Source organism: Mytilus edulis, chromosome 5, assembly GCF_963676685.1.
Source record: "Mytilus edulis chromosome 5, xbMytEdul2.2, whole genome shotgun sequence".
Classification (NCBI taxonomy): domain Eukaryota; kingdom Metazoa; phylum Mollusca; class Bivalvia; order Mytilida; family Mytilidae; genus Mytilus; species Mytilus edulis.
Window position 1 is genome coordinate 59,965,351 of NC_092348.1, and position 20,994 is coordinate 59,986,344.

Consider the following 20,994-nt stretch of genomic DNA (forward strand, 5'->3'; position numbering starts at 1 on the left):
GATTACAACTGATTACGATAACTGGTTATGATTACCCCATGCCTGATGTAGGGTGGATTTAAATGAGTTGAGAACCAGACAATTTAATCAGACTTATATAGACATCTAGAGCTTCTCCTCTTAAAATTTAATTTTGGAAGAATGCTGGTATATTTCCTATGGAAAACAATTGTAGTTAGTATGAATAATATAAAAATAAGAAGATGTGGTATGATTCCTAATAAGACAACTCTCCGCCAGAGAGGGTCCACTGTAAGCTTAAGTTTGGTGAATAATTCCTTATTGTTTCCAGCTTTGCCTAAATTTCAAGATATGGGAAGAAAGAAAAGTAGTTTTGAAATAAAAACACTATTTCAACTTTTTATTTTAAAATAATATATATGTGTTTGTATGTATATATATATATATCTGACGATTAATTTTAATTGATTTATTTGTGAAAAGAGCAGCTTATACACATTTTTTCATGTTTTCATTTCTTAATTTACACAGGAATTATCAGTATGTAATTTTTTTCTATTTAACAGGTGGTTGTTTGTACAAGGGACAACTTTATCTACAAGACCAGATGTGGGATGATGGGTGCCAGTTTAGTTGTGCTTGTAAGAGTGCTCAAAGTGGATTTTATGAGTGTTCCTCAAAGTGAGATTTTATTTGTTTTTTTTTTACTGTATTATAGATATGACATGATTTTATTATTTTACAGAACCCAAGATACATGAAAATATATATCCCTTTATATTTATATATAAAATAGTATAATTAATTGATTGTTCAAATGCACTTTTTTGAATTTATGGTAATTCATAATTTTGACTTCATTAATGGTAATAAATAGATTGGATTTTTAATTACTGGACAGTAATTCTTTTTATTGTTTCCTTTTACATAATCATAATTGCCATGTATGAACTTTGTATTGCATTTTTTCTCAGTGGCCTATTATCATGGCTTTCTGGAATTTAGAATCAACCTACATTTGAGCATGCTACACTGTGTATACTGTTAGCATACTTAACTGTGTGATGAGTTTTAACATCAATCACTCATCAAATTCCTTTTTATATACAGTAAAACCTGTATAAACCAGCCAGCTACGGGACTATGAAAAAGGGCCGGTTTGGACGGTGAGCCGGTTTATTCAGGTTTCCGTTTTGACCGGAAGTTAATGACTTGTGACGTCCGATATTTTGCATGTAAAAGTTCTCTCTGATTGTAAATTATATCTGATAAATTAAAATACTTCACTTCGTTTTTCATTGTTTGCATTTGCATCATAATGCTCGCCTTTTTGGGATTGTTAGACGAGAGTTTAGATTTACTTCCATGATCATTAATTTGAAATGTTGGAGTGGCCGATTAAAAAGCCAGAATATTATCAAACGTAATTTCATCACTATCGAAACGTTGTCGTACAGCGTACAATACCCATTGATTGTTGTCATCCGGGTGTTTTTCATTATTAAGGTCATTTGTTTAGGGGTTCACAACAGGGAATCCAGAACTTCGAAATCACGATGTAAATTTCTTACTCCGAGATTTAAATTTGTTTATCCAAGTTACAAAGTAATTTCACTCCGAGATATATTCGTTGTGTCTTTTCGTTTAATTGACACGTTTATAATGTTTTAATAAATAATACAGCTCACTACTGTACGATTGTAAGTTCACAGTTTAACACCTGACTAATTGATTACCTGAAAAGCCATATTGTATAAACAAATATGTTTTGATTGCATATCGATCATGGAAATTAATTAGACAAACCGGTTTTGACACGTAATAATTAATGTAATTAAGAGTATTGGAACTTCATAATTAGACTGGAATTCGGAATACACAGGGTCAGGTTTACAAAGGGTATTTTAACAAAGACTTTGAAGGGGAAAAATTGGGACTTTCATTTTCGGCCGGAATGGACAGGAAACTGGTTTATTCAGGGTCCGGTTTAATCAGGTTTGACTGTACTATTGAAAATGAAAATGGGGAATGTGTCAAAAAGACAACATTCCAACCAAAGAGTAGAAAATATCCATAGGCCCATAGGGTCTTCAACATAGTGTGAAAATCCTGGACACCCAGAGGCTGGCATCAGCTGTCCCTTTAATTAAAAATGTGTACTAATTCAGTGAAAATGGAAACATATTATAGAATACTGATAGCAGGACTACTGTAAATTAACTTATTTTCGTGGATACTTTATTTTGCATTTTACTCTTTCTATTACACTATGCGGCTACTTAGTTTCAGGATTTAAACATTTATAAGATGTAGTTTAAGAAGGAAAGATCCAAGTTTAACATTTTCGAGACATTTTATATCTGTGTTATTTTTCTACTCCTGAAGTCGCCAAAAAATTGCTCGCGAAAATAAATTGAATTACAGTATCATTACTTAAATTATGAGTAAAAGCTCAACTTGTTATTGCTTAAATTTCAGATGTCCATCTTACCCTAATCTCCCAGTTGGCTGTCACATGGAAGCAGACGACAGTGAACCATGCTGCCAGAAACCAGTATGCATTGACCCCAAGACTCCAGTGATCCCAATATTTAACCAGGGAACAACAGGACAAGGTGTAGTACGACCACCCAGTATTACTGATCTGTACAACAACACTTACCAGGTTCATTACACCATGTTATATGGTAACCAGACTGTTGCCCCGCCTACTGCCCCATCAGCAACAAATAGACCAGGAATTGGTAAGACATATTGTATATTGTATATTTATGCCCCACCTACGATAGTAGAGGGGCATTATGTTTTCTGGTCTGTGGCTCCGTTCATGCGTCCATCCGTCCGTCCGTCCCTTCAGGTTAAAGTTTTTGGTCGAGGTAGTTTTTGATGAAATTGAAGTCAAATCAACTTGAAACTTTAAGTATATATGTTCCCTATAGTATAATCTTTCTAATTTTAATGCCAAATTAGATTATTACCCAATTTTTACAGTCCATGGAACATGGAAAAGGATAGTGCAAGTGGGGCATCCGTGTACTTTGGACACATTCTTGTTTGTATATATTTATCGTCTTTGGCTGATATGGGAGTTTCAGGATGATACCTGGCATGGACTAATGTAGAAATGACCATGTATTAATCTTTTTCGCAATATCTCTTATTGTATTGGATCATAATTTCATATACTGGAAAATGATTGATTTTCATGGAGTTTAAATTTGGCGGACCAGACCTATTCATGGGAATATTTTTCCAATTTTTGTTTCCCCTATAATGGTCTTTTTGTAAAAGTTTTAAGAGTGTGAAAGGCAAACTTCAGTTAAATTCATGAATATTAACCCAATACATAAAGTTAATGCTATGAAATAAAAAAAATAACAACCCACCATAAAATATCACATTTTTCAATTTGCCCCACTAATGAATGGTCAGTTTGATTCAGATTTTTTTTATAATTTTTTACGCCTTTGACTAACAAGAACTGTTCTTTTCCTTACTTGATTTGTTTTTATCATCTAGGATATTGTGAATATAAAGGAAAGAGATATAACCAAGGACAGAATTGGGATGATGGCTGTGATTATAAATGTGTCTGTGAAGATGCTTCAATTGGAAAATGGAGATGTAGAGAAAGGTGAGCATACAAAAGAGATATCTTATACTGTAGATTTATTTATTTTCGTGGGTACTGATTTTCATGGATTGCTGAAAATTTGCCTTTTCATGGATATGTGATTTCATGATTCTGCCAAAGAATAGAAATTTGTATTTCGTTGAACATTTAAATTGGTGGTTTAACTGTAACCATAAAAACCCACGAAAATTGGTATCCAACAATGATATTGAATCCACAGTAAATTTTGTTAAGATAACAGCTGTTTAACTTAAGGGCTATTCCATTAAAATTTATGTGGGAGGGTAGGAAGGGAAGTATATTATTAAATGTGGGTCATCGGTCTTTTTTCAGTATGCTTCTATTACCATTATGCAAAATTATCTAAAAAATTGTTCTTGGTTATAGAGATATTTTGAATGCCCCTTCCTACTCTCCCACATATATTTTAATGCAATATCTCTAAGATAAGCAAATATAGTCATCTATAGAGTATAGATGTGATATGACCCTCAGAAATATGTAGGCACCAAGACAACAAGTTATAAATTGCTTTTAGTTTTTTTAGTTTACAGACAGTCACTGATATTGGTCGAGTTTGTGTTGCTCAGTCTTAAGTTTTGTTTGGTATACTTTTATTTGTCTTTTGGTTGTTGTTCAGTTTTTTTTTCGACTTATGAGTTTGAATTATGTTTGGTATCTTTTGCCTCTCTTTGACAAAAAGTGAGTGGGAAGGACAGTAGATACACATGTATAAACTTCTGTGCATACATCAGTGTTTGTTTGGGAAGGACAGTAGATACACATGTATAAACTTCTGTGCATACATCCTTGTTTGTTTAGGAAGGACAGTAGATACACATATATAAACTTCTGTTCATACATCCTTGTTTGTTTAGAAAGGACAGTAGATACACATGTATAAACTTCTTTGCATACATCCTTGTTTGTTTAGGAAGGACAGTAGATACACATGTATAAACTTCTGTGCATACATCCTTGTTTGTTTAGGAAGGACAGTAGATACACATATATAAACTTCTGTTCATACATCCTTGTTTGTTTAGAAAGGACAGTAGATACACATGTATAAACTTCTTTGCATACATCCTTGTTTGTTTAGGAAGGACAGTAGATACACATGTATAAACTTCTGTGCATACATCCTTGTTTGTTTAGGAAGGACAGTAGATACACATATATAAACTTCTGTTCATACATCCTTGTTTGTTTAGAAAGGACAGTAGATACACATGTATAAATTCTTTGCATACATCCTTGTTTGTTTGGGAAGGACAGTAGATACACATGTATAAACTTCTGTGCATACATCCTTGTTTGTTTAGGAAGGACAGTAGATACACATGTATAAACTTCTTTGCATACATCCTTGTTTGTTTAGGAAGGACAGTAGATACACATGTATAAACTTCTGTGCATACATCCTTGTTTGTTTAGTTAACTCTCTTACACATTCTTCTTGTTAAGAGATACTATAAAATTTAGAAATTATTGGGGAAATGGGACAGGGTTACAATCCTAATAATTAAAATTCACATTTTGGAATTTTTTATATATGATTAAACAGGCCTTTTCTTAATATTTCAAAAATTAAAATCGCAATCTAGTCTAAAATGACACTTTAACAATAAAAAATACACGCAATAATTTCTTAATTTACAGTATCTAATTCTAGTATAAATGGACATTATGAACCAGAATTTGATTTTGCAGGAGTAGGTATGATTTATCAGATAGGAAACATAATTAATCTATGATTGATGATAATGTAGTTTTTAATTTAACCAAAATATATTTTGCTGATTTGAACAGATGCAGAAAATATAATAACCTTCCACAGCAATGTATTCTACAACAATCTGTGGCTGATGCATGCTGTATGGAACCACACTGTGATTTCTCAGCTACTGGAAATTCTTTCACTGGTGCTATTACACTTACCATGGCACCAATAACACCACAACCAATCACAACTACACCAAGACCAACATCACCTAAACCTAGTAAGTAAAACACATAAAAGTATCCAAAAAAAAGTTGTTTTTATTCCTGTATTTTCAAAAGTATTTGAACGGAAGGGCGATATTGTCCAAAGTTTTAAATGTAGTGAAGAGAGATATTAAATGTCAAAAGTATTTGTGGGGAAGAAAGATGATGTCAAAAGAATTTGTTGGGAAGGGAGATAATGTCATAATTATTTGTGGGTAAGTCAGGTAATGTCATAATTATTAGTGGGTAAGGGAGGTAATGTCATAATTATTTGTGGGTAATGGAAATGATGCCAAAAGTTTGTGGGTAAGAGAGATAATGCAAGAAGTATTAGTGGGTAAGGGAGATAATGCAAAAATTATTTGTGGGTAAGGGAGATAATGCAAAAATTATTTGTGGGTAAGGGAGATAATGCAAAAAGTATTTGTGGGTAAGGGAGATAATGCAAAAAAATATTTGTGGGTAAGGGAGATAAAGGAGAATAAAGAGCAAAGACTGGCTTAAAAATAATATGTTCATATGCATTTAATTTTCCACTGAAAAATGGGCGGAGAAAATATTAATTTGGTGTTTGAAGCACTTTTCAGGATTTATATGCATCAGTGATGCTCTCGCCAGAAAATTTAAATGTATGAATAATGAAAATAAAACATTTGCCTACATCTCAAATTTACAGAAATTTGGATGGATAAAAGATAAGATTTTTATGCCCCACTTACGATAGTAGAAGGGCATTATGTTTTCTGGTCTGTGCCTCTGTTTGTCTGTGCGTCCGTCTGTGCGTCCGTCCGTTAAGGTTAAAGTTTTTGGTCAAGGTAGTTTTTGATGAAACTGAAGTCCAATCAACTTGAAACTTAGTAGACTTGTTGCTTATGATATGATCTTTCTAATTTTAAAGCCAAATTAGACTTTTGACCCCAATTTCACGGTCCACTGAACATAGAAAATGAAAGTTGGAGTTTCAGGTTAAAGTTTTTGGTCAAGGTAGTTTTTGGTGAAGCTGAAGTCCAATCAACTTGAAACTTAGTAAACTTGTTGCTTATGATATAATCTTTTTAATTTTGAAGCCAAATTAGACTTTTGACCCCAATTTCACGGTCCACTAAACATAGAAAATGAAAGTGGGAGTTTCAGGTTAAAGTTTTTGGTCAAGGTAGTTTTTGATAAAATTGAAGTCCAATCAACTTGAAACTTAGTACACATGTTAACTATGATATGATCTTTCTAATTTTAATGCCAAATTACCGGTAAAGTATTGACCCCAATTTCACGGTCCAGTGAACATGTTAAATGATAGTGCGAGTGGGGCATCCGTGTACTATGGACACATTCTTGTTTTACCTAAGTTATTCTATCAGAAATCAGATGCACATTCTTTTTTGATTTTAGAAATGTGTGTGTATGGTGGTAAACAATACTCACAAGGTCAGCAGTGGTATGATGGATGTAAATACAGGTGTACATGTGACAATGCACTTCTTGGCTTCTACAGGTGTACAAACAGGTAATGTAGGAATTGGAACATGTGATCTTGTTCGAATACAAATTGAACTTATGCAAATGAATATCAATACATCTGTTAACTTATTTAGGTTTGACAAAATCTTGATGCAAAGTCTGTAAAAATTCTGCCAAATTGACTTGATATAAGAACCTACTAAAAAGGCAAAATTTATCTTTTATTACAAATTGAATGTTCCAAAATCATTAAAAAGTCTTATATATGTACATGTATCTGTGCAGTTGCATAAGATCATTTTCTATTTGAAACTTCTCATGGAATATTTTCTGTTTAACATTATCTCCCTTGTTGATTAGTATGGTATGTTTAAAACATAACGCTACTGGTAACAATTTTTATTGTAATATTGTTTGATGGAGGTTTGCCATTTTTTATATGAGCTGTTGGAGGATTGAAACCAGTAGTTGATATGTAAAATGATTATTAATACATCTATAAAAAAAACTTTTTATTGTACTTACATGGTTTTATAATTACTTATATATTTTTATGCCCCACCTACGATAGTAGAGGGGCATTATGTTTTCTGGTCTGTGCGTCTGTTCGTTCGTCCGTCCGTCCGTCCGTCTGTCCCGCTTCAGGTTAAAGTTTTTGGTCGAGGTAGTTTTTGATGAAGTTGAAGTCCAATCGACTTCAAACTTGGTACACATGTTCCCTATGATATGATCTTTCTAATTTTAATGCCAAATTAGAGATTTTACCCCAATTTCACGGTCCACTGAACATAGAAAATGATAGTGCGAGTGGGGCATTCGTGTACTGAGGACACATTCTTGTTTTTTCTTATAAAGTTCTAGCTGTAAAAGGGGCTGTTAAATTTTCAGCATGCTGGTTGTTTTGGTTTCACAATTTTATACAATACATTTAAATGGATGACGAAATGTGTTACATGAGATTAACTTCCCAATAAAATGTCTTTTTGCAAATATAGTGAAAATTAAAAATATCAAAATTTCCCAAATATATGGTTTAGCCTGCCATTTAAGAGTTCATAGGGGACAAGTTTCACCATGTATATTGGGTTTTGTATGTATATGTTTAATTGTATTACTTATAGAATATATTGTAGACTTCTTAGGAATGTTTTAAGAGAACAAATAGATATAGGAAGATGTGGTATGAGGGCCAATGACTGATGAGACAACTCTTCATTCAAGTCACAATTTATAAAGTAAACTTTTATTCTAAAATTCAGATGTCCAGAATACCAGAATGTTCCTGATGGTTGTTCGATGGTTCCAGACACACAGGATCCCGTCTGCTGCAAAGTACCACAATGCAATTTTACTCCAGCTCCAGGTGTAAACACAGGAACCGGGGGTGTAGTAACCTTGTCACCAGGATCTTTCCAAGGATCAGGCAATTCAGGAACAAATATTAACATTGGTAAGACTTAGTCTGTTGTATTCTCTCAAAACTATAAGTTACTGTGGATTCATTTATTTTCGTGGGTACCAATTTTCGTGGATAAAGAAAAACTTGCAAATTCGTAGATATATAATTTCGTGGTTTTGCCAAAGTCTGCATATAAGCCTAAACAAGTTTATCATTCATTGAATATTTGATTTCGTGGTTCACCTGTACTGAAAAAATCCACGAAAATTAGTATATAACTAAGTAGCAAAACTTTCCAAGGAGAGTAATTTTGGGGGTCTAGTAATTTATACAGCTAAGACATTTTTACACTATAACAAAAATAGTAAATATTAGGCATCTTAAGACTGCCATCACAGTGTTCGGACATAACCACTGTTCTTTTCACTCTATCTGGTTTTCCTTTCCATAAAAAATTGAAAAATATATTTTGAATATCCTTCAAAACCCCATCTGGGGGGTTAGGAAGGACAGTCAGAACTAGAACCAAAATGGGAAGTTCTAAAGTTTAAATCACAACAACCCTCCCAATATATGTTAGTTCTCTATAAGTCCAAGTATTAAGAAGTGACTTGATACTGTTTATATTGGCAGAAAAATTACATAGAGTCTTATCCCTTTTAGCAAGCTCAAACCATATACCTAATAGTTTGAACCTCCGAGAAAGGTTCCAAACAAGATTTTTTTCTGGCAAAAGTTTTTCCATACTACCCTTTTTTGACCCAATCCATATGGCCTCAGTTTTGTCAAAATTACACATAAGTCCAGCACATTCTGAAAATTTAGACATTGATTTAGAGACTTGGTCAACATCAAGGAATAGGGAAGAATCATCAGCATATTGACTCAATAAAAATTCTGAGTCATTAATTGTTACCCCAGCAACATCAGGGTCATTTTTAATAGCTGCAATGAGTAGTTCCAAAACTAAAATAAATAGATAAGGAGATAGAGGATCCCCTTGACGAACCCCTCTTTTCAATGAAAAAAATTCTGAAATATATCCGTTGTTTAACACTGCACTAGAGGCATCACAATAGCATGCCTTAATCCAACTTATAAATGTATGGTCAAAGCCATAAAACTGAAAAGCCTCTAGTATAAAAGACCATTCGACCGTGTCAAAAGCTTTTTTTAAAATCGACTAAAAGTAAAAGTCCAGGAGTGTCGTCTTCCTCCATCTTTTCCATCAGATCATAAATAAATCTAGTACATTCACCTATATACCTACCTTTAAGAAATCCTTTTTGTGTTTGACTAATTATATTTACCAGCACCTTTTTTAGTCTATTTGCTAAACTTGCTGTAGCTATCTTATAGTCTAAACACAAAAGTGTGATAGGTCGCCAGTTCTTTAAATAAAATTTTGACTTACCCTCCTTTGGCATACGAGTAATGAGTCCCTGCCTTTGTGTGATTGAGAACTTTCCATATTCTAAAGCCTCATTTAAACATCTTACCAGTGGTATCTTAATATCATTCCAAAAGAATTTATAAAACTCAACAGTAAATCCATCTATACCAGGTGATTTGGAGTTCTTCATAAGTTTAAAAGAAGACAAACATTCCTGCATTGTTAAAGGTCCCTCACAGGAACCCACCTCTTCCTCATTCGGTTTTGTAATAAAAGGATTATCATGTTGAAGAAATGTGTCCCTGTGAGTTTCAAGTAACCATGGTTTACAACTAGTATATAATTTTTTAATTGTCTTTATACTTGACTCTTCTTGATTTTAGGTTATTGTTTGTACAAGGGACAGAAATATTCTCAAGATCAGAAATGGGATGATGGTTGTAATTACCATTGTTATTGTAAAGATGCAAGATCTGGCCTATACCAATGTGATGAAACGTAAGTACTGCAAATTTGTTTATTATGCCCCACCTACGATAGAAGAGGGGCATTATGTTATATGGTCTGTTGGTCCGTTCGTTCGTCTGTCTGTCCTTCTTCAGGTTAAAGTTTTTGGTCACAGTAGTTTTTGATGAAGTTGAAGTTCAATCAACTTGAAACTTAGTATACATGTTTTCTAAGATATGATCTTTTTAATTCTAATGCCAAATTAAGAGTTTTTACCCCAATTTCACAGTCCACTGAACATAGAAATGATAGTATGAGTAGGGCATCCGTGTACTATGCACACAATCATGTATGTCATGGCTGTCAAAAATTTTGGATTCAGTAAAAAATACATTTTCATGGATATTTGATTTTGTGGTTTTGCAATGATTTCTTTACAATCTTTATATATCATTGAAAATTTGAATTTATATTTTTCAAAAGCTGTGAAATCAGCCAAAAATGGTACTCAACAAATTGTAATGAATCCATAGAATTTTTATTATTTTTTTTAGACCTGTATTTCCTTATAGCACTTTATAAATAGGGATACCAGATCCTTTCCTTATTATGTTTAATGGGAGGAAAGGAAATTATGAAATATTTGATATTTAGATTTATATATTTTCATGTAAGTAGAAATTATTTGAAGAGGGATTTTGGAAATACTCACATGTATTTGGAAAGGTACTTATACATGTTATAGTACTTTATTAATAATATTATGAAATAGGAATCAAAATTTTTAAAATATGAAATTTTTTGAGAATTTATTATAATTTGAAAAAAATCTATTTTGGTGTGGGCTTTAACATATGAGTATGATATGACCCTAACGGATGATTGATAATTTATGTTCGGATTGTCTTTTTCAGTTGTCCTCGATATGGAAATCTGCCATACCCATGCACTCTAATAACAGACTTCAGAAACCCATGCTGTAAAGTACCAGACTGTCAGTTCAATGGAGGTCTTAATGAAATTACTGGAACTTTGACCCCTGCTCCACATCTTGGGCCTACTTTAGTGCCACCAATGCCAGGTCAAAATGGACCATCAACACTAGCCCCAGTCCTGAGTGAGTAGTTAGAAATACACATGTTGATCTTACATAATCATCCAAACTAGCCCCACTTCTGAGTAAGTAGTCACTACTCCACATGTGGGTCTTATATAGAAACTGTAAACATCAGGTCAGAATGCAGATAGGTCCTTCTTCACTTTGTCCAGTAATCACTAGTCCTGCTTCACATGTAGGCATGATTGAAATTGAATAAACCTTCAAAACCTTAATTGGAATGGTCCTCTCAATCCTGGCCTAGAAGTCTGTAAGTAGTTTACCCTATTGAACACTGGAATAGCTTAGATTTCAGATAGATGCACATGAGTAAAAAAATTACAAAACACATGGAAATAACCAACATTTCTAATCAATAGCTCTTGTCTTGCAATCAACATAATGAGAGTGGCTGGGAAATTATCCAAGTTTACAACTTGTTATACTAGTATGCAGTGAGTACTGTCCATTGCTTAACTTTTAGGTCTTTATGTGATGCTGGCAAAAACACTGTATCAATTGCCTTTTTATAAATTAAAAAGAAAGCACTATTAACCTATTTTATAGAGCCTTTAAAAAAAACTTTAATATTCTCGTTAAAAGTTTTGAAATGTTATGATTTGGGCAAGTGCTAACAATAAAAATGAATTTAGGGGAAAGTTTGGCAGATCTTAAATTTAATATCCTATTAAACAAATAATTCTAACTACTTTTCAGATTATTGTCTCTACAGTGGAGTTAGATATTACCAAGGACAGACATGGGATGATGGATGTGATAAGAGATGTAGATGTGATGATGCAACACAAGGATTCTACACTTGTAATGACAGGTAATTATCATTTAACTAGTTATTAAACCAGGTTTATTCCAACCTTTTCTACATAAGGACTGTACCAAGTCTGAAATATGCCAGTTGTTTCCCATTTGTTTGATGTGTTGGAGCTTGTGATTTTGCCGTTTGATAAGGAACATTCTGTTTTGGATTTTCCTTGGTGTTTGGTATTTTTGACATTTTACTTTTTTCTATATCAACAGACCTTTACAACAGGGGTATAGATATAAGGTATTGATCAAAATTTTTACTAAATTTTATCACAATTTTAGAGATTTATCGTTAAAGTATTATTCCACCTGCAGGAATTTGATAACAGGTGGTAATTTGCATCAAGCTTTATATAAAAATATTATTTATTTATTTTAGATATTGTGCTGATTGTTGGTATGTGAGTTTACCATGATGAGTTACAGATCAAGTTTAAGTTTGTTCCGCTCCGCTAATTTTTGCCAAAATTAAGATTTGGACTTTGATAAATTGTTGAAAATCAAAGTTATACAGACTTTTTTTCTAAACGCTTTCAGATATTGGTCTGATTTTTGGTTTGTGATTTACTCATGATAAGTTACAGATCAAGTTTAAGTTTTGTTCTGCTTCGCTAATTTTTGCCAAAATTAAGGGTGTACAACTTTCAAAATTGTTATAAATCACAGTTATACAGACTTTTTTTCTATATGCCTCCAGATTTTGAGCTGATTTTTTTATATGTGAGACTACCATCATGTTTGTGTCCACATGTGTTATTAAAATTGCAGATTTTTCAACTTTTGAGACAGGGCCATTCGTGTCGTTTTGACACATCTAGTTTCCTCTGCTGTTGTCTGTTCTATGGTCAGGTTGTTGTCTCTTTGACACATTCCCCATTTCCATTCTTTATTAATTTTTTTTATATATAAAAACAGAAGTTCACTTAACATGTATTCTGTAGATATTAAATAAATATTTTATAATGACAAAATCTTTTTAATTTATTTTTTTAGATGTCCAAAATATCCAACTCTTCCAAAGGATTGTACTTTGGTAACAGATCCCACTGATATTTGCTGCCAGAAACCAGAATGTAATTTCCAATCTATCTTGAAAAATATCTCTGGAACAGTTCCCCCTAACTTGATTCCAACTCTCGCTCCACCTGCTATAATTACTGGACAGGTCAACACTCCAGCACCAACACCTGGCCCAGGACCAACACCAAAACCAATTAGTAAGTTTCATAAAATGATTTTTTTTCTTGTAAGTACATGAAGCTATTGTAAAGTAATCAATTATACAGGAATATGCAAAAGATCAAGAAGAAAAGTCACAGTATGGTAAAAACCAATTTAAGGTTGAAAAAACTTAGAATAATTTAAGAAGACCATTGGTTGTCTGCTTCTGCTATTTATCATATAGAGTGATGAGTCCTTAGCCACATGAAGGGAATTTGATTGATTGATTGTTGGTTGCTTAACATCCAGTGGCAAGTATTTCATGCATATTCAGGACGAGAACAAGTTAACAATAAATACAATAGGTAGGACTTGTCATAATAGAGGCCATTTGGGATGATAGTCGGGGAAAGTTAGACTGCCACTGGTGAATGAGGGTATATTGGATAGGGACAGAAATTTTGCCTTGCAACAGGCCACCTACAGACCCCTCAAAGAGTTGTTGCACAGGTTCTTAAGGGAATTTGATAATAGAACATATTTGTTCATTGTTTGAACTATATACAGATATCATAGTGGATTGCATTTTAGTAATTAGTTAGTTAAATAGTTCTTAAGATTTCAAGATAATGTCACAAGTGTAGAAATTGTAAAGATTTTCAATCACTTTTGTCTTGAATAATTGCTCAATAGAATAATCAAAAACACATCAGAAATCAGATTGCACCAATTCTAACACATTTTTTAAAATTCATTTTAGCCAAATGTTTGTACAAGAATGCACAATACTCCCAGGGACAGAGATGGGATGACGGCTGCAAGTACACATGTGTGTGTGACGATGCAATGAAAGGAAAATATACTTGCACTGAAAAGTAAGCTATACTTGATATAAACCTCAGATATTCAGCTGACTGTGTGAAGGCTGTAATAGCCAGTCAAAGTCGTTAAAAACATCCATCATCATACTTGATATTATCAAATATTTTAAACTTTCATCTTTAAGAAAGTTATGTTTTCTTCATAATGTATGATTCATATTTATAAACCTCAGATATCATATCTGATGATTATAATCTAGATCAATCAGAATGCTTGAAATTTCATTAAAATAATTTCCCAGGTAATGTTTAGTGATAGAAAAGTACCATTTTTTGTAGAATACTTTTTACTAAGATTAAGGATGAAATGAAAAATGGAAATACTGTTTAATGTTTACCAATCAGAAACATATTGCGTACCAAATAAAAACCTTTTTAAGTGTGTTAAATAAAACTGCAAACATTATATGCATAAAGAATAATTGTGTTTACAGTATTTGTTGGCATCAATAATAAGCATTCTATTTAGAAGTTGTAATAATATTAATGTTTTATTCATTGTTGCTTATAGGTGTCCAAAATGGCCGACCCTGCCACCACAATGTAGCTTACAGAAGGATCCAGCTAACCCATGTTGTTACAAACCAGAGTGTGTTTTCAATCCTAATGTGAATGAATTAACAGGCAAAGGGCCCACACAAGCCCCTCATATTGGACCAACACTTGTACCCACACCCTACACTGGACAACCCACAAGGGCTCCTTATGCTACACCAGCTTTACCTAAAGGTTCGTTTTGTGTCCGCATGAATTATCATTGATATGGTCATTCTTATAAATTAACTGTTCACAAAACTTTGAATTTTTTAAAAAATACTAAGGCTTTTTTTTCTTCCTCAGGAATAGATTATCTAAGCTGAATTTGGCAAAACTTTTAGGAATTTTTGGTGGTCAATGCTCTTCAACTTCGTACTTTATTTAGCCTTTTTAACTTTTTTTGGTTTGATGTGCACAGATGAGTCTTTTGTAAACGTAACGTGGGTCTGGAGCAAATTGTAAATTTTAACCCTGGAATTCTATAATGAATTTATTATTGAAGAACATGTAATGTGATTCATCAGTTCTTACTAGTTAGAGGTTAAATAAAAATAAAAATTGTGGATTTGTTAGTTTGTAGGGTATAACTTTTTACAGAGTATTTATTTTTATTTATAGGCCATAGGAATATTTTTCGTGAAAATCAATATACACTAAAAAATATAAAAATATAGACAGAAAATTAATATCTTACAGAAACATTTCTTTGTATGAGCATTAATGGTTAGCTTTGTCCAGTTTATAAAGGAAAAAAATGATTCTAAGAATTTCTTTTTCTTGAATTAATGTATGATTCTTATTTATTGTAATTTATAAGCTTTGTTATCAAAAAGCTTACTATAAGAAGTCTGTGCCAAACTGGTTTAGGGTTTGATTGACTGAAAAAGAAATTTGATCTTTTTACTATATTTTTAACTATTGTAAATTTAGAATTTATTGCATTCATTTATTATTGCAATTTCGTCATTCAAGACTAATATACGATTTTAATTTTGGCAATATTGAGAAAAATTCTCTGTTTAATTGTGATATAAAAAGAAATTAAAAGGCAAGTTTAAACTATTGCGATAATAACTCAAAAAATCTAAAAATTTCTGTCTGACATTTTTTCGGTCAGAAAGTGTTGGGAGGCCCTGCTATAAGTCATGTAATTTGCTAAGTTTCATCATTTATTGTTTACTAAAAACTGGATTTTCCAATTACCTTTGTAGCTGTATGTGTGTATAAAGGAAAGAGTTATACACAAGGACAGAACTGGTATGATAACTGTGATTACCAATGTACATGTGAAAATGCCATGCAAGGAATCTACAGATGTAGCAGAAGGTTAGTAGATTATATTTTTGTACAATGAATCAGATTCTGAATGTTTAATCACAATTATTCAATGGTTTTATAATAATAAACTGAAATTTGCAATTAAGATGTTATGTGTAAAATGTCAATTATATTTGAAAATCAAGCACATGATATTTTATGAGCTACACCATCGTTTAACATCTTACAAATTGCTTTAATTTTTCTTCATTTTTTTTAGATGTGCAGAGTACACCAATATACCCAAGGAATGTGCCCTAGTCGCTGACGATAGAGATCCACTCTGTTGTAAAGTACCTCAATGTAACATTCCTCCCCAGTATAACAACCAGACTGGATACGTTCCAATCCCCACAGCACAACCAGGAATCCTTACCGGTGGATCTGTCACCAAGGCACCAACCCCAGGAACTACCCAGGTACCAATACCAGGACAACCCAACCCAACACCAGGACCAACACCAGCTCCAAGAGGTTAGGATAAATTTATATTCAGATTAATAGTAGTACACAGGCACTTGTTTCTATCCATGGGAAGACCCACTATTAACATATATTTATGTTGATAACTTGATAGTGGGTCTTCCCATGGATAGAAAGAAGTGTCTGTAAGTAGACCTGTGGATTCATTATTATTTGTTTTCATACCAATTGTTTAGGGTGCAGGGTAATCACTCATACAAATGTTCACCAATTACAAACTGTTTATAATTTTTATATGCAGACGTTGGAAAAAAACTCATTCAAATACCCATGAAAGTAGCTTTGCTCAATCCACAAAAATAAATAAATCCACAGTATATGTTTTTGCATCCTATTTTACTGTCAGAATCTCAGGCATATAGCTTCTCTTGTACTAAAGTTCTTATAACTCTTGACTTGCAAATTTTTGGGCTTGAGGGTTCCCAAATGCAGGTGAATCCAGAAAAGAGCTCCAAAAATACGAAATGTATGAAATGTTTTTTTAATTTATCAGGCATTATTAACAGTTCTAGTTTCATCTCACCTTTTATGACACTTTAGGTAACATTGAGTATTCTGTTTCAAATGACATATTTTAAAATTTAAAGACATAGTAAAATTGTGCTTATGTCCTTTTTAAGGGAGAAGACAGGTTTAATATGACACCAAACATAATCTTCCTTGAAATTGTCACAAGAAACATTAAATTGGTGAATTTATAAAAAAAAATGTCCAACAAAGAAAGCCTGTCTGTAACCTGCATACAAGATCATCATTATCATGTGTTTTTTTTTTCTTATTTTAGAAATCTGTATCTACAAGGGAAGAAGTTATACACAGGGACAGAAGTGGCAAGATGGCTGTGATTATGATTGTGAATGTGTTAATGCTAAAATGGGTTTCTATAGGTGTTCAGAGAAGTAAGTATTTAGTAGGGGGTACACTTTTTTCTAACTTGTTTGTCCATTTTCATATGAATATAATGCCTGAGGACAGAATATTTGCAGTGGTCAGTGTAAAGAACAAACATGTTTCTTCATTTTAAAAATCCATGCTTGTTCTACCACCTGCATTCCTCCTCCATTATAAATACTAATATCTTACTTTTCCAGATTAAAGAATTTTGATGTTATTTTTTTAAAAATTTTATTCTATTGTAATTCTTATTTTGTCTGATGGCTGGTTTTTTGTAATTCTTTTTATGCCTCATCTATGATAGAAGGGGGTAAATTGCATCTCAGTCAGTGTCTGTCCATATGCTATTAATATTGTGTTGCTCATATTTTCTATAATTTCTTTCCTTCATGAAAAGACAACATTGTACACTTCCTTTGTAGGTGTCCAAAATACACCAACTTACCAGCACAATGTCGATTGGTAGCTGACTATAATAAGCCATGTTGTAAGAAACCTTACTGCGACTTCACAGGAACCAATGGACAGATCACTGGAACCCTGACTCTAGCTCCAGGTATGGTAACGACCTTGGCACCACTTGCTCCCGGACAGACAAGGGCACCAACTCCAGCACCTACACCAAAAATGCCTGGTATGATATTGCGTATCTTGATTTTTTTTCGTTATTTTTTTTTTTTCACTATAATTTTATATATTTTGAAGTTAAAAGAGTATTGATATATGAATTGCTATCTATCCAAAACTTATATTTTCCCTGACCATATTTATTGATTTAAGAGCAGACCTGGGGTAATGGTAATTTGTAATTGTAATGCATTGTAATATTACTTTTTTTTGGATGTAATGCAAAGTAATTTGTAATGCACATTTTCTGCATTACAATTACATGTAATGTAATGATTACTTTAGTTAAAAGTTGATGTAATGCCTCCATTACAGTACATTACTTTTCATTACAAATTGGTAAAATAGATAAAATTGAAGAATATTGTATAATAAAAATAAAATATTAACAAAAACAAAAGAAAGTATGGAATAAAATTTTTGTCACAGTTAATTACTGTATCAAATAAATTACATCAATCTTTAAAACACACATTAAGGTAAGAAATATAAAATGGTAAAAAATATCAAGTCTTTGATCTTGGTTTCTGATATTTGTTTAATATGATATGGGAATATTTTGGTGTTAGGTGGTCTTTGAAAAATATTATAAAAAATATTATCAAGCAAAACTATATAGATCAATGAAAAAAATATGAAGATGAAAATTTCATAATTCTATACACACCTTATACATGTATTTCAATAAAATATTGAATATATCAAACAACATTTTTAAACCAACCTGTGGTTTGGGTCCTGTCTGTGTTGTTATTTCACCTAATTAATATCACAATGTTTTTATTGCAATCAAATCTTCTCAACTTATGTTTGTCCTCACAGAACCCTTAGGCATTTCACAAGATAATCCTTTAATGACACATTTATTATATCCCCTTGAAATCCTTAATGATGTCTTAATGATTAAGTGATCAATGTTAGAAACAAAATTATATGATCATTTATTTATTTTTTACCACCACCTAAGAAACTTAAAAGTGACTTTTTCAATTTCATGCCTTCTACTACTCAATCAAAGGGTATAGACACAGGTAAGGTGCAGTACATAATGTTGACATCTACTTGTCTGAGCCATGTGAAGAAATTTCAATCAATGCACTGGAATAATGGAAGTCAAATTCAGTGTGCCTTTCTTCTTTGGTTAATACAGCTATCAAGTATTTAGCCATTTCCCACACATAAGCTCCTGTAGAAAGGCTTTTAAGTATTGCCGGAAAGGTGTACAGAACTGATCACTGTTCTCTTAAATGGCATCACATTTAAACCACTTATGATGATAAAGTGCAATGGACATATTAAGTATTTGAAGTCTATGTCCCTAACACTGTATACATATGTACATATTAAGTATTTGAAGTCTATGTCCCTAACACTGTATACATATGTACATATACCTCTGTTTTTGAAATGCTTTTTGTTTTTATATTGAAAAAGTAATATGTAATGTAATGCATTACACAGGCAAAGTAATTGTAATGTAATGCATTACATGTGAGAAAAAATGTAATTGTAATTGTAATTGTAATGGAAGAATCACAAAGTAATTGTAATGTAATGCATTACATTGCAATGTAATGGCCCCAGGCCTGTTTAAGAGCGACAAAGCTGTTTGTAACAAAACGAAATGGTGCAACAACTTAAAAATTAATGCAATCAGAGTGTTTTCAAGTTGGTTTTTCATCTTTTAGTATCAGTATAGTCTGTCTTTACATCTTTGGTGAATGGAGAACTTGAAAATTCCAAAATTGTTGAGCTAGCATTTTTGACATCTGGGTGTAGTATGTATATCTATGTAAACAATTCTTTTTATATAATTCCATATTGTTTTGGTAATAATATTCATTTCTAATGGATACATGTGAAATATATGGTTAGATCATATGTTTACATACCCATATGAATTTGAACTATGTATGCTTAATCATGGGAAATTGTGACGACAAAATACATTCTTAATAGCGCTAGAATAGTCCAGTCAAACTAAGATTTAACCTCAAACTAATTGCAACAGAAAATGTTTTAGTTCTAATCTATAGCATAATGCCCTTTATATACACAGAAAAAAAGTCCCATAAAATCTAACTTGTGGAAAACTCACAATCAGCATTTTTGATTTCCTATGGAAATTAACATTGGAAGGGGAGATAACTCCGCAAAAATGAGTCTTTTTTGGTCAGTTTTTGGTTGATTTTCTTGAAATTTATGTAAAGTATGATACTTTGATGGGGTTATAAGTTTGTATTTGACTAAATTATATCATCTTCTGCTCATGAAATGTACAAAAACGAAGTGTTATGGGTAGTTTTATTTATTTTGTGCATTTTTCATTAAAGAAATTGCAAATTTGAAGCTTTTTGACCATTTTGAAAAAAATAATGTGAAAATTTGGTATTTTTTATATCTGAATATTATATTTTTTCAGCATCTTACTTATCTAAAGAAAATTTAAACCACAAAAAGAATAATAAATTTGAGATTCTTTACCTCGACATGTTTAAAAATTCAATAAATGGTCAACTAATGAATTACGAAATCTAGAGTATAGCTTGATAAAAGATATGAAAACACATTTAGAGTTGTTTGTTATACTCTAAAGACCACTAAAAGATCCAGAAACAATACATTCTGATGAATAGATGCAATAAAGTTATAATTTTGTATCAATTTTTATTGATATTTCTGCCTTTTCTGCAAGAGTTATTTCCCTTTTCAATGCAAATCTCCATAGGAATTTTAAATGATGATTTTTTTAGTCTTCCGCAAGTAATATTTTTTGGGACTTTTTTCTGTGTATATTTGGGGTATAATGCTCAAGATAAAAATTTTAAAATCTTCTGTTGCAATTACTTTCAGATTAGGGTCAAATTTATGCTAGATTGACTGGACCCATGA

At 32.1% G+C, this 20,994-nt stretch overlaps 1 protein-coding gene across 1 annotated transcript in view; it reads left to right on the forward strand.

Moving 5' to 3' along the window:
- LOC139524107 (uncharacterized) overlaps positions 1-20,994 on the forward strand; it is a 75,192-nt gene that overhangs the window by 16,577 nt on the left and 37,621 nt on the right. The window contains exons 18-33 of the mRNA XM_071318678.1: positions 528-642; positions 2,440-2,705; positions 3,481-3,595; positions 5,408-5,598; positions 6,974-7,088; positions 8,302-8,492; positions 10,218-10,332; positions 11,196-11,398; positions 12,095-12,209; positions 13,196-13,419; positions 14,124-14,238; positions 14,756-14,973; positions 15,993-16,107; positions 16,319-16,572; positions 17,366-17,480; positions 17,898-18,109. Coding sequence (XP_071174779.1) covers positions 528-642; positions 2,440-2,705; positions 3,481-3,595; positions 5,408-5,598; positions 6,974-7,088; positions 8,302-8,492; positions 10,218-10,332; positions 11,196-11,398; positions 12,095-12,209; positions 13,196-13,419; positions 14,124-14,238; positions 14,756-14,973; positions 15,993-16,107; positions 16,319-16,572; positions 17,366-17,480; positions 17,898-18,109 — 2,679 coding nt within the window. The remainder of the gene's footprint in view (positions 1-527; positions 643-2,439; positions 2,706-3,480; positions 3,596-5,407; positions 5,599-6,973; positions 7,089-8,301; positions 8,493-10,217; positions 10,333-11,195; positions 11,399-12,094; positions 12,210-13,195; positions 13,420-14,123; positions 14,239-14,755; positions 14,974-15,992; positions 16,108-16,318; positions 16,573-17,365; positions 17,481-17,897; positions 18,110-20,994) is intronic.